The following is a 17,823-nucleotide window of genomic DNA, read 5'->3' on the forward strand; positions in this document are numbered from 1 at the left end:
GTCTTGTGTGTATCACATCTATCGTGTTGCACCGTTGAAAGTGTTGTACATCTATTGGGCAAAAATTAGTGATTAATTCCTCATTTCAGCCAATATGTTTAAATCATATTAAATATCCAATTGACTACATGTGAACAAAACAAAAGTAGTTTGGTTTTCAGTAACTCCGTAAGGAACCAGTCAAATTGCTCACTTTTTGTGAATTGGTTTGAGCTGGTAATTTAATATTCGCTCTGCAGAGGCCTTAATTTCTCCTGTTGGCAACATTCATGTTGATCACGCTTAATCCAGAATAATACTTTTAAATTGTGGCGGTAGGACAAGGAGGCCAAACTAGTAATTTAAGTACTGATATCAGGCAGAGAGTGATAAACACTTGTAATTGACTTTCATAGTGTTGTGGAGGTGAAAATTCTAGTCATTAAGATAGCTTGATGCAGCAGTGGAGGGTGGATCTGTAGCATATTGTTGGATGGGTTGAATAGCCTTTCTCATTTGTAAGTATGTGACCATGGCAAGGCCTTCCCACCTACATTTAGACTCCACCAACTTCCTCTGCTGAGTTCCTGTGAGCAGCTCTCTCTGATTTACTGTGTTTTGAATCCCTGGCCCCAAATCATGACTGGCCTGCCCCACCCCCTTTTTTTTTTCAGCCATGGTTTTCACATTAGCTGTTGCAGATCTCGGCTCGATTGTATTTGCCGACTGTAATTGCAATTATACAGTTGTGCAGTAGAAGAGCTGAACTTTGCAACAGTTAAGGAGAAAACCTTGGGTGAAAAAGAACTTGGACAGGGTGGTGGGGGGCATGGCAATAATGGGGCAGGTTTGGGTTAGACTGTGAAGATCTTCAGTGTTTCTTGGCTAACTTGCCCACTAAGGCTAAATGGTTGTTCACGTGCTTGTCTGCCTTAATTGCTCTGTGGCCTGCCTACTTCCTCGCTCATCTCCTCTCAGCGAGTGCTTGCCAACTTGCCCATTTCAAATGCTACTTGGCCTGTTTGCTCCAAATGTTTGCATGCCCACCCAAAGTGTTTTCTAGGCTGTCCACCATGATTCTTTCCCAACCTGTCAATACATGAAAGAAGAGAGATTTGTGTCTGGGAGGGACAGCAATGAAGGAAGAAGATGGAAGACAGAGAGGGAAACACATTAGAGTAGCAAGAGATTTTAACAGCAAGCAGTAGTAGTAGCCTTAGCTGGAGGAACATGATGCAAAACTGATCAAAAAAAGTTGATCACTGAATCAAATGTTATTTGGTGATTATTGTCAAGGATGGATATGTTGCTTGAGTGAAATGGAAGCAGAAGTGGGCTTAAAAAAATCAAAAACAAACTTATTTTTTGCTCCAGAGCATTAGGATTTTATTTTTAAAATAAAATTGAGTTTAGCCACCTGGCCCCTGCCAAGGCGCCTACACTTTGTTCTCGTGCAGCGAACAAAATCTTCATAAACACTTCAGATGAGGTGCCTCTTGTTCCTTGCTTTTTACTTGTCACCACCAACTGCCATTATCTTCCTTTATGGTGTCAGTGGGTAGTGCACTCACCTCTGAGTCAGAAGGTTGTGGGTTCAAGCTCCACTCCACAAAAGTCTAGGCTGACACTCTAGTGCCATACTGAGGGAGTGCTGCACTGTCAGAGGATGAAATGTTAGAGGTCACATCAGTTCTCCGGTGGAAATAAACTATACCATAGCACTATATCGGAGAAGAGCAGGGGATTAGCCCTGGTGTGCTGGCCAATATTTATTCCTCAATCAACATCACTAAAACAGATTATCAGGTCATTATCACATTGCTGTTTATGGGAGTTTGCTGTGTGCAAATTGGCTGCCGTGTTTCCTTTGTAACAATAGCAACTGCACTTCAAAATAATACTTCGTTGGCCTGACATCGGTAGTGGGAAAAATGCTAGAGTCCATTATAAAAGATGTAATAGCAGAGCACTTGGAAAACAGTGACAGGATCGGACAAAGTCAACATGGATTTACAAAAGGTAAATTGTGCTTGACTAATCTGGAATTTTTTGAGGATGTAACTGGTAAAATAGATAAGGGAGAACTAGTGGCTGTGGTGTATTTGGACTTTCAGAAGGCTTTCGATAAGGTCCCGCATAAGAGATTAGCATGTAAAGTTAAGGCACATGGGATTGGGGGCAAGGTATTGACTTGGATAGAGAACTGGTTGGCAGACAGAAAGCAAAGAGTTGGAATAAACGGGTCTTTTTCCGAGTGACAGGCAGTGACTAGTGGGGTACCGCAGGGATCGGTCCTTGGACCCCAGCTATTCACAATATATATTAATGATCTAGACAAGGGAACTAGATGTAATATCTCCAAATTTGCAGATGACGCAAAGCTGAGTGGGCGTGTGTGCTGTGAGGAGGATGCCGAGAAACTCCAGGGTGATTTGGACAGGTTGAGTGATTGGGCAAAAGCATAGCAGATGCAATATAACGTGGATAAATGTGAGGTTATCCACTTTGGTGGTAAAAACAGGAAGGCAGATTATTATCTGAATGGCAATAGATTGGGAGAAGGAGAAGTGCAACGAGACCTGGGTGTCCTTGTGCATCAGTCGCTGAAGGTAAGCATGCAGGTGCAGCAGGCGGTTAAGAAGGCAAATGCTATGTTGGCCTTTGTAGCGAGAGGGTTTGAGTACAGGAACAAGGATGTCTTGCTGCAGTTGTACGGGGCCTTGGTGAAACCACATCTTGAGTATTGTGTGCAGTTTTGGTCGCCTTATCTGAGGAAGGATGTTCTTGCCAGGGAAGGAGTTCAGCGAAGATTCACCAGGCTGATACCTGGGATGGCAGGAATGATGTATGAGGAGAGATTGGGACAATTGGGCTTGTACTCGCTGGAATTTAGAAGAATGAGGGGATCTCATTGAAACTTATAAAATTCTGATAGGACTGGACAGACTAGATGCAGGAAGGATGTTCCTGATGGTCGGGGAGTCCAGAACCAGGGATCGCAGTCTAAGGATAAGGGGTAGGCCATTTAGGACAGAAATGAGGAGGAATTTCTTTACCCAGAAAGTGATGAACCTGTGGAATTCTCTACCACAGAAGGCAGTAGAAGCCAATTCATTAAATATATTCAAGAAGGAGTTGGATATATTTCTTAAGGCTAAAGGGATTCAGGGGTATGGGGAGAAAGCAGGGACAGGGTACTGAAATTGGATGATCAGCCATGATCGCATTGAATGGCGGAGCAGGCTCGAGGGGCCGAATGGCCTACTCCTGCTCCTATCTTCTATGTTTCTAAATCACTTTGGGACGCCCTGAGGTCGTGAAAGGCAGTATATAAATGCAAGTATTTTTATTGTGTTTCCCGGTCCGTGTACCGATAGTGCTGTAAATACACTCTTAAAATAAGTTGTTGGCGAGAGAAGAGCATCGCCTGTTATTATTTAAATGACATCATCCACTCTTGCTGCTTAAAGCGGTTACCTTTGGATGACACACTTCACGCTGGCGTGCGGTGATACACTTCCTGTTTAAAGATGGCGGATGTGTAAGTGCTCTATCCCCCGGCTGGGCCGTATCACGTGACCACGGCCACGCGGAAAAGCTCGCGCCGCCGCCGCTTCCAGTGATTCGCCGTACGACAGTTGCGCGGACACAACTTACGGCAATAGCAACGGGGCCGGAGTGAGGATGTCGGGGCACGGCCACGGCCAGTGCCAGTGTGAGGGGCACCAGGACCCCGCCAACAGAGGCGTAGAGTACGGCCTCTTCAAGAAGATCGACCAGGAGAGGTTGGAGTGCTTGAACGAGGCGAGTGAGGGTTCCGGCAAGCTGGTCTTCAAGCCGTGGGAGGAGAGGCAGGACCGGACTAAGGTAGGACCAGCAGTGCCAAAGATACAGGCCTAAAATACTCAAATCAGCATAGTTACAGAGCTACATATTACTGAAGGTAAGTTGCTGATTGCAATATAGTGCAGGCCTGGAATCAAGTTCAGGGATTGACAGTAAATCTGTTATTCAGGATGATGAAAACAAAACCTGTAATGTATTATGCAGAATAATCATTGCCTGGAAGCGATCACGAGCATACCATCTGATTGCGATAATATCATGAACCACCACAGCAGAATTTAACTCGCTAATTTAAGATCATTGGCAAAAAAATCCAGGGGCGAAATGAGGATTTATGTAGTGAGTTATGATCTGCAATGCATTGCCCTGAAAAGGTGGTGGAAGCAGATTCAATAGTAACTTTCGAAAGGGAATTGGATATATACAGGGAGGAGTACTGATGCATCAGCTGAGTGAGGTGGTAATCAGCAGGAGGTTTCCTTGTCCCTGCGGCTTCATGAGGTCTGGAGTCAGTGTTAAGAACTTACAGGGCCACTCCCTGAATGTATACTACTGTACTGTGTCCCCACGTCTGGTGGGTTTGTCCTGTTATTGGGACGGAATGTACCAAGGGGTGGTGATGGTATGTCCTGTCCCACCAGCAGGTGAGAATTGGCTGATACGTATAATTTTTGAAAGTATGACTATGTCAGGCCATTGCTTGACTGGGCTGTGGGACAGCTCGCACCAGGCCCCAGATGTTAAGTGACTAGGATTTTACAGGGTCGACTAGGCTGGGTATGCCAATGTCATGTCCCAATTTTATGCCTTTGCCGCAGCTAAGCGGTCCATCGGTTTTATTCTTTGTAGTGGTCTGATACAACTGAGTTACAGCAATAGAGATGTAAATATGTAAATTCTGTAATGTAGTTACTAAAATGTATTAAGTATAGATCTCCAATGATTGGTTCACTGCATGCTGTACAGTATTCATACTGCGCATTAACAGTTCTGCTGCAGTGGCAGACTAGACAAGAATGTTATCGTAGTGCTGATGAATGCTAATCAGTTGTGTCTTCAGACTAGAAAATTTAAAAAAAAGATTTCCATGTGGGAAACGAAATGCGCATGAATTCTGTAGATCTCATTGGGGTCATCCATGTTAGAGTCTGAACAGCTGCAGGGAGACACTAGAATATGATTTTAATTTTCAGATGTTGCAAACTATTCTTACTAAACAATACTATCTTAACAAATTTGCTGAGTACAGTTAGGTAAAGTCAATGGCAAACTGCATCTGTTTATCTGTAGGAAAATGATAGTGAACTGTTTCCTTAGCACTGCTAGGCAAAAAATGTTTTTAATATCTACTTATTCTATTTCATTTACAGATTAGGATTATATTTGATGGTGTAACTAGGATAGAAAATAAATTGATGATTCGAATACAAAACTTAATAAATACCAAATTTAGTTCTATGTCATGTTTGAAGTGATACTGTAACTGGTCAAATAGATGTGCAGGATATTGGATCTAGAAAATTTTGAACAAATGGCAATGCCAATCAGTGTAACTGAATGAAAGGAAATCTTTCCATTGTCTGATGTATTTTATAACTTTTCTCTTGCAGTTTGTAGAAAGTGATGATGATGAGGAGCTACTGTTTAATATTCCGTAAGTAACATTAAAAAAAAACTCTCCTCTAAACATGGTTGCACCACCTCATTGAAATAGTTTTAAAGTATTTTGACAAGCATTGAAATGTTATCAAATATGTGCTGATCTACATGATTATGATGAATAAGTTTTCTGTAAGTTTAACAGAAAAAAAGTTTACTGTTGTCTGGGATCATGTCAGAAATTTGAAGGTACATTGAATCTCTGGTTTCTTGACCTGCACAACAGCTGCAGGCAACAGGCAAACGGGTTGCAAGCTTTGCTGATGCTGCTGTAAACTGGTCTTTATGATATCTGTAAAAGTGCCATGGGGACAATTTCCTCTCTGGTCTATTCCTGCTCCCCTATAAATACATAGAAGTTGCAACATGAAATTGAGCCATTTGGCAAAACCAGTCCTTGTCGGCCTTTACCCTCCTTTAGAGAAAATAGTTCTAAACACATTTACTCACCCAGTTCCAATATCCCTTTAATCCCTTTTTCTTCATCCACCAATCCAATCTAGTCTTGAATGTTGACATGGTTTATGCCTCAGCCACTAATCCTGGAAGTGAATTTCACAGTCTCACAGCTCTCTGTGGAAAGATATTTCTCCTGCCCTCTGTTCTAAATCATTTACATTTAATGCTGTATCTATGACCTCTTGTTCGTGACCCCTCAATACTGGAAACAGTCTGTTTCTATCTACCCTGTCTCATTATTTCATAAACACTTCTATCATTGTTCTAATGAAAAAAGAACCAATTTTTCAAGCCTTTGTTTGTGTTTGTATTTCCTCATACCAGGCAGCATCCTCATGAATCTGAATTCTTCCCTCTCTAAAGCTTCAATATTCTTCCTATATTGTGGAGCTCAATACTGCACACATTACTCCAACTGAGGCCTTATTAAGGTTTAATATTGACTTTTATATTCTACACCTCTTGTAATAAAGCCTAGAATTCCATTAATTTTTTTACAGCCTGATGTCCTGTTAACCTGCATTCCCAATTCCCTCAGCTCTTCCACAACACCGAGCCTTTAGGTAAACACTTCCCAGCAGGTGAGCTTTGCGACTCCATTCTTCTTCTCTAAGCAACATAACTGAATTAGGGAACTCTGAAATGTAGGCAGTTGCATTGTGTGCAATATCCAATTACCGTTGTTCATTGAAATACAGGTTGTCTGCCACTTGGTATCACTATTAAACTTCATTGGACAATACAGCTGAAAATGAACCCTGAAGCTGTAGTTAAACAAAGCACAGTACTTCTTGTGACACCATAGGCCAGAAGAGAAAAGTCTGACCAGTTTATGAATCTCTACAGAATCCAGAAGCTGAATTGCAGCCTAAGTCTAACTGCCAGCTTTTATTGTACACAGTACAAATAACTTGCATTTATATAGCGCTCCTCGCATCGAAACGCCATCTTGGAACACTTTACAATGCAGAACAACACTGAACAGAGGAAGAACAGGTAGACAAAATTAGAGTACTGGACCGAAAAGGTGGGGGGAAAGTTTGGAGACGATTTTTTGATAACTGGAAGGGAGTGGTTTATGGAAGGAGTTCCAGAGGGCAGGGTGGAGCATCGACAATGGGGAACGAGTCAGGAGATCAAAGAGTGCATGTAGGGCCGTGGGGCTTCACACACACCAGTGTAAAAGTGTCGGAGCTTGCCTCAGATTCCAGTTTTTTTTGTAAAACATGAGTGTTTGCTTACAGTGATGTATATGGAGGAGGCCTGCTGAACATCTACATGTACTAGAATGTGGCCCCAGATCTGCTGAGGTGTCTGAGTTGGTAATTATTCTCTATCTTGTTTCAGTTTCACAGGCACTGTGAAGCTCAAAGGAATAATAATAATGGGGGAAGATGATAACACCCATCCATCAGAAATGAGACTGTAAGTGCCGAAACATGTTATTTTTATTTTAAGCTGCTCAACATCACGTTAAAAAATAACAGCTTCTAAAAAGTGGAATTGTATTTAAAATCTATGTTGGAAAAGATGCACCTTATGCTTTTTCTATGAAACTGTCTATCATTAGACGGTTCTAGTAGAGAGCTGTGAACCTGTCTTTGGACAGCTAATCACTGGATACATTTTTTAAAATGTAAAATTATATTTTTAGCTGCATTACTGAATTGTTGAATGTTCTAAAAGTGATGGTTAACTTAACCAGAATGACTCCAAACTTTAAAAATGTACAATCCCAGTGAACCAGAGGGATAGATTTTGGATGAGTACTGTGACAATTGTTAATGTGTGCTATATTTTCAGAGCATTAACTTGTGCTATTCTGGGGATTGAAAATTAAATCTGAATAAATTACACAGCCGGGACACCATTGAATTACAAAAATGTATTCAACCGTCTCTGTGCCCACATAAGCGCTTCAAATTAATGTTTAGTGAATGACTGAAGTTACAGGTACACAAGAAACCATCAAGCCTAGCCCTTCCACAGATCATGTACAATTTACTTTATAGTGGACTTTGTGCACCTTGTTTAATGTCCTGTGGGAAAGTTTCACATAGATACTCTCTCATTCCCAAAAACTTGTTTTTAGGTTGTGGGCAATGCTGGAAAGGCCACAATTATTGACCATCCCTAGTTGCCCTAAGAAGGTGGTGGTGGGCCTTCTCTGGAACTGCGACCATCCTGTGCTGATGGGAGTGATATGCTGGGAGGGGATGCTTGGATGTTGCAGCGGCGGAAGGGTGGTTTTGGGCTGGGGGAATCCTAGGAGGAGAGAGCATTGTAAGGTGGTTGCGAAGTGTCACTGGGAAATGTGCAAAAGTTGTGTTCACAACCATGACTTGGAAATTGGCCATGAGTTCTTCAAAACGTTTGCAGTATTTTTACTATTTTAAAAACTTTAAAGAAAGTAAGGTTGGTTCACAGATCATGGCTGGGAACACGATGATAGAGGTTTTTGTCAGGATGGGGGAAGAATGGAGGAATGTGGGAGAGGCAGTAACACCGGTGGGAGGGAGAGGTGGGGAGGGGGAAAAGTATTGAGAAGGGGCGGGGATATGAGCGGCCAATGAGCAAGGAAGGAGGAGAATAAAGGCTGTTTATTAATTCTGCTTAGCCCCAGAAGATTTAATAAAAGGCTTTCCCAATACAGAGCTAGCGAAGCCTCAAGTGCACACTGAGCGTATACTGTAAATTGGCAATTGTAATGTATGTGTAGCATACACTTTAAGTAACACAACCTTCCTCAGCTCAGCTCAGTAAGCACTTGAACTTAAAACCAGTTCCTGGGAATGCTGCTTTCACGTTCTTTCAGTCTAGGGCAGGATTCCCTGGTTTGTTCGTCAAGTGCTTACTGTGTAACTAAAGGAGCAGTAGTACTTGTGCAATGTAAAGTTGGTTCCTGGTTATGGCCGGAAATATGGCTTTCCACACTGGGACGAGCTGTCAGGTTAGAGTCTGGGGCAGGACAGGCTGTTAGGTTGGAGTGTTGGGGCTGCGGCAGTAGGAGGAGGGGGAGGCCAGTTCAGGGCAGCAGGGGATACAGTGGAGTGGGGTAAATTGTACACACTCTGTGGCAAGGGCTAGCTTGATGGCCCAAGTGGTCTTGATTTTCTTTTTCTATGTTTCTTATGCTTTTTCTTGGATGTTAGTTTGGACAGGAAGTATAGGCAGTAACCTCCTTACCAATGTCCACATACCTGACACTTGACTCCGTCAGCCACAGTTGAGAACATTTTTAGCCTATCTGTCCCGTGCTCCCAGAGGATAAGCACGATAGTAAAGCTACAGATAATTGACTGTGTCCTCTTGCCTTGTGGCAAACACTTCTACTGCCAACTGACCGCAGTACAGCATTGATAGCGATTTAGTGAACTCTGTGGCAAGTTATAACTACAAGTTAAAGGAGGCTGTCTTGTGGCTCTTCGTGGTTAAGTAAGAGAGAAGAAAAATAAAGTAAGAAATTAATCTGGAGATTTTGTTTGTTTTAAAATGCTTATACACTTACAGGATCTTCACTTAAGTAATGTAGAATATGCTAATCAATTCCTTTTTGTTTTCCAATCAGGTATAAGAACATCCCACATATGTCGTTTGATGACACAGGCCGAGAACCTGATCAGGTGTTTCAACTGAACCGAGATGTTACAGGGGAGCTGGAATATAACACGAAGTATGTCCATTTTTGGTGTGCTAAAATATAAAGGGGGTGAAAATGGTCTTCACCGGTAATGTGAAACATGCTCAGGAAATCAGCAGCCTGTTTTACACTGAATACGATTTTTCTAATGGAAAATCAAACACAATGTAAAAATGGGCTGCCGATTCGCCAAGAGCGCCTTTTGCACTACTGGTGAAGACCAATTTCCCCCCACCCCACCTCACAATCTCTTAAACTGGTACTAATGTGGAATTGAAACTAATTACACATTATTCAAAGTGAATAAATGATGGTCCACAGGAGAAGATTATTTACCAAGTTTTGATTTTGCCTGTCAGTGGCTTGTAGTTAAAAATAAAAGTTTCTTCCAGAATTTGCTCAAAGTTCCAAAAATACATGAACAATATTTAGCACAACCAGTTGCCTCACAAACTATTCAAGGATTGTGTCAATATTAGGTGTGTGTTGCTCTGGTAGGTGTGTGGGTAGTATCGTGGGTTAGCACACTGAGCCTTCACCTTTTAGAACTTGGGTTTAAATCCAGACTGCTTGGTCGAAAGCCTCTCTAATACACCTAGGTGAAGTTAATTTGGATAATCTCAACCCAGCTACTGCAACAGCAATAAAAAAAACTGCTGAAAATTCAGCACCAGTTGAAATTCGTTCATAGCCCATTAATATTTGCAATTTGATACTGATGACAAATCCAGAGTTGGTGGCAAACGGTGAATGTAACCAGAGCAGTGTTCCTGCCACCAGAGGCAGCACACACCAGCAAAGTAGATGGTCTTAACCTGCACCTCCAAAAGCAGCATTTGCAGCTAGCTGCTTGCCATCGAAGGTGGCCAAAAACACATCACTGCTAGAAGGGCGAGTGCCTAAAATACTCCTACCCCCTTCCTTGCAGGCCAGCCAAATGATTTTGCTATGATAGTCGTGTACAAACCTTTGCCAAGTGGTATTGAACAACATGGTCACAATAGTTAATTAGCCAAATGGCTAAAATATGTATGACATTCTTTTACATTTGCAAGAGCCATCGACAGATATCATAATAGTATTAAAGTTCTACCACTTGTTATAGAGACCATCTTATAATTACCCACTGACACCTGCAGAAAGTGGCATCTTGAACTACTAATACCAACCAATTAGTAACTACACCAGATTCAATATTTTTTAACATTGCTACCTCGTTATTTTTTACAATTCATGAGGGTGCTTTACCTCTTTCTTTCAGGATAGCCCGTTTCTCCAGTGTTCACCATCTTTCCATTCACATAGCCAAGAATTTTGGTGCAGAGACTTCAAAAATTTATTATGTAGGATTGCGAGGGGAGTGGTCAGAGGTGAGTCTGAAAGCACGATAAAATTAGCTTTGAAAAGTTAAAAACCGTTCCCTGACAAGAGCTTACATTACTCTTGGAGTGATATTGTACAGCAAATATTGACCTCGCTGTGATGTGATTGAGAGCCTTGGGAATTCGCATGATATTTTCAGTGAGCTGGTGTGGAATTTCACTGGTGACTGGTTGAATATATTAAAGTAATTTGACTGCAGTTTTATGAAGTATGTAATGCTTATGATCAAATAAGATACAGTGTGGGTGATATTTTCCATGTACACGTGTGAACATCCTGATTCTTCTCCCCCATCTCCTGGAAATATGACTGGCAGCCAAACCTCTTTTATTTCCTTTTCCTGTTTATCTCTAAATGTTGTTACTTTCACCCTTCCTCTCCTGGATGATATGATTTACACTTGGGGTACAGTTCCATAGGCTTCTATAGCTTTACAGGCCCTTAATGACATGATCATCTTTCAGGCATGAGTTCAGGACAGAGTGTTGGTAAACTAGTCACCTGTAATCCAAGGGGCCTCAGAGCCGAGCCAGATCCTGTTGTCACCTGAAATCCACTCTTCGTACGTGCCACGGAATAATAATCAGGAATCTGAACTTTTAAAAAATGGTTTATTGCATTCCTCAGCCGAAGTGCGAAGGCTAACTGTAGCACCACCCCAGATAAAATTAACACAAAGTAGGGATCTGACCTGGGACCTTCCTGATCTGTATGGTTTACTAGGACATTTTTTTTTATTCGTTCATGGGATGTGGGCGTCGCTGGCAAGGCCAGCATTTATTGCCCATCCCTAATTGTCCTTGAGAAGGTGGTGGTGAGCCGCCGCCTTGAATCACTGCTGTCCGTGTGGTGAAGGTACTCCCTCAGTACAATTAGGGAGGGAGTTCCAGGATTTTGGCCCAGCAACGACGAAGGAACAGCGATATACTTCCAAGTCAGGATGGTGTGTGACTTGGAGGTGGTGGTGTTCCCATGCACCTGTTGCCCTTGTCCTTCTAGGTGGTAGAGGTCGTGGGTTTGGGAGGTGCTGCTGAAGAAGCCGTGGTGAGTTGCTGCAGTGCATCTTGTAGATGGTACACACTGCAGCCATGGTACACCGGTGGTGGAGGGAGTGGATGTTTAAGGTGGTGGATGGGGTGCCAATCAAACGGGCTGCTTTGTCTTGGATGGTATCAAACTTCTTGAGTGTTGTTGGTGCTGCACTCATCCAGGCAGGTGGAGAGTATTCCATCACACTCCTGACTTGTGCCTTGTAGATGGTGGAAAGGCTTTGGGGAGTCAGGAGGTGAGACACTCGCCGCAGAATACCCAGCCTCTGACCTGCTCTTGTTGCCACAGTATTTATGTGGCTGGTCCAGTTAAGGTTCTGGTCAATGGTGACCCCCCCAGGATATTGATGGTGGGGGATTCGGTGATGGTACTAGTAAAATAGATAAGGGAGAACCAGTGGATGTGGTGTATTTGGACTTTCAGAAGGCTTTCGATAAGGTCCCACATAAGAGATTAGAGTGTAAAGTTAAGGCACATGGGATTGGGGGCAAGGTATTGACTTGGATAGAGAACTGGTTGGCAGATAGAAAGCAAAGAGTTGGAATAAACGAGTCTTTTTCCGAGTGGCAGGCAGTGACTAGTGGGGTACCGCAGGGATCGGTCCTTGGACCCCAGCTATTCACAATACATATTAATGATCTAGACAAGGGAACTAGATGTAATATCTCCAAATTTGCAGACGACACAAAGCTGGGTGGGCGTGTGTGCTGTGAGGAGGATGCTGAGAAACTACAGGATGATTTGGACAGGTTGGGTGATTGGGCAGAAGCATGGCAGATGCAATATAACGTGGATAATTGTGAGGTTATCCACTTTGGTGTCAAAATCAGGAAGGCAGATTATTATCTGAATGGCAATAGATTGGGAGAAGGGGAAGTGCATCGAGACCTGGGTGTCCTTGTGCACCAGTCGCTGAAGGTAAGTATGCAGGTGCAGCAGGCGGTTAAGAAGGCAAATGGTATGTTGGCCTTCATAGCGAGAGGGTTTGAGTACAGGAACAAGGATGTCTTGCTGCAGTTGTACGGGGCCTTGGTGAGACCACATCTTGAGTATTGTGTGCCGTTTTGGTCGTCTTATCTGAGGAAGGATATTCTTGCCATGGAAGGAGATCAGCGAAGATACACCAGGCTGATACCTGGGATGGCAAGAATGACGTATGAGGAGAGATTGGGTCGATTGGGCTTGTACTCGCTGGAGTTTAGAAGAATGAGAGGGGATCTCATTGAAACTTATAAAATTCTGGCAGGACTGGACAGACTAGATGCAGGGAGGATGTTCCCGATGGTCGGGGAATCCAGAACCAGGGGTCACAGTCTAAGGATAAGGGGTAGGCCTTTTAGGACAGAAATGAGGAGGAATTTCTTCACCCAGAGAGTGGTGAACCTGTGGAATTCTCTACCACAGAGGCAGTAGAGGCCAATTCATTAAATATATTCAAGAAGGAGTTGGATATATTTCTTAAGGCTAAAGGGATCAAGGGGTATGGGGAGAAAGCAGGGACCGGGTACTGAACTTGGATGATCAGCCATGATCGCATTGAATGGCGGAGCAGGCTCGAGGGGCCGAATGGCCGCCTCCTGCTCCTATCTTCTATGTTTCTGTGATGGTAATGCCGTTGAATGTCAAGGGGCGGTGGTTAGACTCTCGCTTGTTGGAGATAGTCATTGCCTGGCACTTCTCTGGCGTGAATGTTACCTGCCACTTATCAACCCAAGCCTGAATGTCGTCCAGGTCTTGCTGCATGCGGGCATGGACTGCTTCATTATCTGAGGAGTTGTGAATGGAACTGAACACTGCTCAATCATCCGTGAACATCCCCATTTCTGACCTTATGGTGGAGGGAAGGTCATTGATGAAGCAGCTGAAGATGGTTGGGCCTAGGACACTGCCCTGAGGAACACCTGCAGCGATGTCCTGGGGCTGTGATGATTGACCTCCAACCACCACAACCATCTTCCTTTGTGCTAGGCATGACTCCAGTCAGTGTAGAGTTTTCCCCCCGATTCCCATTGACTTCAGTTTTACTAGGGCTCCTTGATGTCAAATACTACCTTGATGTCAAGGGCAGTCACTCTCGCCTCACCTCTGGAACTCCGCTCCTTTGTCCATGTTTGGACCAAGGCTGTAATGAGGTCTGGAGCCGAGTGGTCCTGGCGTAATGCAAACAAGGCATCAGTGAGCAGGTTATTGGTGAGTAAGTGCTGCTTGATAGCAGTGTCGACGACACCTTCCATCACTTTGCTGATGATTGAGAGTAGACTGATGGGGCAGTAATTGGCCGGATTGGTTTTGTCCTTTTTGTTGACAGGACATACCTGGGCAGTTTTCCACATTGTCGGGTAGATGCCAGTGTTGTAGCTGTACCGGAACAGCTTGGCTAGAGGCGCGGCTAGTTCTGGAGCACAAGTCTTCAGCACGACAGCCGGGATGTTGTCGGGGCCCACAGCCTTTTCTGTATCCGGTGCGCTCAGCCGTTTCTTGATATCACGTGGAGTGAATCAAATTGGCTGAAGACTGGCTTCTGTGGTGGTGGGGACCTCAGGAGGAGGCCTATATGGATCATTCACTCGGCACTTCTGGCTGAAGATGGTTGCAAATGCTTCACCTTTGTCTTTTGCATTCACGTGCTGGGCTCCACCATCATTGAGAATGGGGATATTCATGGAGCCTCCTCCTCCCGTTAATTGTTTAATGGTCCACCACCATTCACGACTGGATGTGGCAGGACTGCAGAGCTTTGATCTGATCCGTTGATTGTGGGATTGCTTAGCTCTGTCTATAGCATACTGCTTCCGCTCTTTAGCATGCGCGTAGTCCTGTGTTGCAGTGTCTTCAGGTTGGCACCTCATATTTTTATGTACGCCTGGTGCTGCTCCTGGCATGCTCTTCTACACTTATTATTAAACCAGGGTTGGTCCCCTGGCTTGATGGTAACGGTAGAGTGAGGGATATGCCGGTAACGGTAGAGTGAGGGATATGCCGGTAACGGTAGAGTGAGGGATATGCCGGGCTATGAGATTACAGATTGTGGTGGAATACAATTCTGAGCTGCTAGATCTGTTCTGAATCTATCCCATTTAGCACGGTGGTAGTGCCACACAACACGATGGAGGGTGTCCTCAGTGTGAAGATGGGACTTCGTCTCCACAATGACTGTGCTGCCAATGCAGTCATGGACAGATGCATCTGCGACAGGTAGATTGGTGAGGACGAGGTCAAGAAGGTTTTTCCCTCGTATTGGTTCTCTCACCACCTGTCGCAGGCCCAGACAGGCAGCTATGTCCTTTGGGGTTCGTCCAGCTTGGGCAGTAAGTCCCTCATCCAGAGTACATTCTGTGCCCTTGCTACTCTGTGCTTCATCCAGGTGGTGTTCAACACAGAGGAGTACTGATTCATCAACTGAGGGAGAGCGGTAGGTGGTAATCAGCAGGAGGTTTCCTTGTCCATGCTTGACCTGAAGCCTTGAGACTCCCAGGGCTACTCCTTCCAGACTGTGTACCACTGTGCCACCACCCCTGGTGGTGTGTCCTGCCAGTGGGACTGCACATACCCAGGGATTGTGATGGAGAAGTTTGGGACATTGGCTGAAAGGTATGATTCTGTGAGTATGACTGTCAGTCTGTTGCTTGACTAGTCTGTGGGACAGCGCTCCCAATTTTCGCACAAGTTCCCAGATGTTGGTGAGGAGGACTTTGCAGGGTCGACTGGGCTGGGTTTGTCGTGTCCGTAGCCGGTGCCGAAGTCGATGCGGTCCATCCGGTTTTATTCTATTGTTTTTCGTAGCGTTTTTTTTACAACTGAGTGGCTTGCTCGGCCATTTTGAGGGCAGTTAAGAGACAACCACATTGCGGGTAAGGATGGCAGATTTCCTTCCCTAAAGGACATTAGTGAACTAGATGGGTTTTTATGACTGATGCTAGCTTTTTAATTCCAGATTTATTTAGTTAACTGAATTTAAATTCAGCTGCCGTGGTGGGATTTGAATTCACATCTCCAGGCCTCTGGATTACTAGTTCAGTAACATAACCACTATGCTACTGTTCCCGTGATTTATGTGGTGCATTTAGCGACTGAACTCACTTGCACATTTAGTTTTACTACTTTTTAACTAACCAATAGTTTTTAATTCAGTCCATTACTATTCAACAGCAACAATTTCCATTTATATAACATCCCAAGTCGCTTTAAGAAAGTAATCCTCTGATAGAATTAAGAAACAAAAACTCTGAAGCATATAGAAAACTTTTTTTTTTTTCCTTTTATGACAGGGCCACAGACATGAAGTGACACTTTGTACGTATGAAGCTTCTGCCAATCCTACAGATCACAAAATTGACCTCATCACTCCTCAGACACACTTCATCGCTTAAACCGTGACTTCTGATGCTATAGTGTGCACAAAAAGGGAAGACTGCACTACCAGGAAGAAAGTACTGCTAGAATATCGGGGACTTCCACAGTAAATGTCCAGTGGAATAGACTGGTATAATATATAAGCTCCATACAATTGCGACTATCTTGTAAATTGTAAACCATCAAAGGTGTGGTGAACAGAAGATTAATAAGGAGATAACATTCGCTGTTTAAATTGGAGTCTGCAGTTGCTGCTTTAATTCGTAAATGTTAAAATACTGATTTTGTGACTAAATAGAAGTAGCTGGCATATTGATATTCTTAGCCTAAAATATGATATTTCTGTTAAAAAGAAATACCTAATTTTGATTTTTCATCAACAATTTATAAATATGTATTTGGCAATGAATGCTGCAAATCTGAGTCCTGTGTGCCTCTCAAAATCCACGCATCAGAATAATCCATTGCTTGTGATGTTTCTCTGCTCCTGTTGGTTCCCGGGTAATAATTTGGTCTACAAGAACAACCATTTAAACCTATATTTTTATGAAGTATAAAGGGGCAAAAAATCTGTATAAGAATAATTACACTGCTTAAAAAAAGCACACCATGATGTCTGATCAAGATGACTAAAATCTGTGTATCTGGGGTTGGAGGCCTCATTGATTTTTTTAGTAGACGGGGACCGAGTTTCTTCAGAGTCTAGTAGATCCTTAACGATGCTTTTTGAATGCCACAAAGAGCATAAACTGACGTCAGATATCTTGAGATTATTATAAAGAGGGACTGCTGTAACTCTCAAACATGATCACAGATCAGTAACAGAGGCAGCACAACCAATCTCTCTGAATTCAGCCCAAAAATGTATTGATTTAATGAATAAAATGATCCGCCAACATCCATGTCTATCCTATGTAACCTGCTATCAGTTCTTTCCCCATTTTGCCTGCAAATTACTGCTTTTCCCATATGGCTTTGTCTATTAGATTAGATAGCCATGGACATCTTTGTGGCCTTTGAATATCAATCAGGTGAATGGAGGTTTACTGTACAGCTTGAAGCTGGTGTTAACATGGGCAGAGTATGAATCGGTTGGATGGTTTTCGCTGATATATCCACTTTGTTTGAACTTTTCCGTTTATATTTTCTGGATTTGGAATTTGCGACCATGACACCGGAGAATGCTACCATGGTTTTAAGGAGAAAATAAAATAAAGCATGGTTGCTGTTATTGGACTGACGGTGTGTGATCCTTTCACCTCTCTTCTTGAAGGTAATAGTGGTTACATTGCAAATTACTTAGTTAATTTTTGCTGCTGAAGATTTCTTTTTAAAAAGCTGTATTACAATTGACTTCAAACACACAAGAAACAGAACAGTGAATGGGCTGTCTTGTGTACATGCCCAGAGTATGCAGTAACGTGATGGAAATTAGAATGTAAACCAAGGAAATG

General features: G+C 43.3%; 1 protein-coding gene across 1 annotated transcript; it reads left to right on the forward strand.

The window, feature by feature from the left end:
- The first annotated feature begins 3,508 nt into the window (after positions 1 to 3,508).
- On the forward strand, positions 3,509 to 17,600 carry pithd1 (PITH (C-terminal proteasome-interacting domain of thioredoxin-like) domain containing 1). Its single transcript, XM_085962538.1, has 6 exons — positions 3,509 to 3,846; positions 5,436 to 5,479; positions 7,291 to 7,368; positions 9,512 to 9,616; positions 10,845 to 10,953; positions 16,285 to 17,600. Exons 1-6 carry the CDS (start codon positions 3,664 to 3,666, stop codon positions 16,384 to 16,386), a joined length of 621 nt encoding a protein of 206 aa, XP_085818664.1. The 5' UTR covers positions 3,509 to 3,663; the 3' UTR covers positions 16,387 to 17,600.
- The last annotated feature ends 223 nt before the right edge of the window (positions 17,601 to 17,823 follow it).

This window comes from Somniosus microcephalus, chromosome 20, assembly GCF_052327205.1.
Source record: "Somniosus microcephalus isolate GS21.2 chromosome 20, FLI_Smic_1.0, whole genome shotgun sequence".
NCBI classification, from domain to species: Eukaryota; Metazoa; Chordata; class Chondrichthyes; order Squaliformes; family Somniosidae; genus Somniosus; species Somniosus microcephalus.

Bases quoted from the DNA above. Each gene is read 5' to 3' on its own strand.
- pithd1 (XM_085962538.1), top strand. From the start codon at position 3,664: ATGTCGGGGCACGGCCACGGCCAGTGCCAGTGTGAGGGGCACCAGGAC. The intron at 7,369-9,511 runs GTAAGTGCCGAA...TTTTCCAATCAG, and splicing joins CATCCATCAGAAATGAGACT to GTATAAGAACATCCCACATA. The intron at 10,954-16,284 runs GTGAGTCTGAAA...CTTTTATGACAG, and splicing joins TGCGAGGGGAGTGGTCAGAG to GGCCACAGACATGAAGTGAC.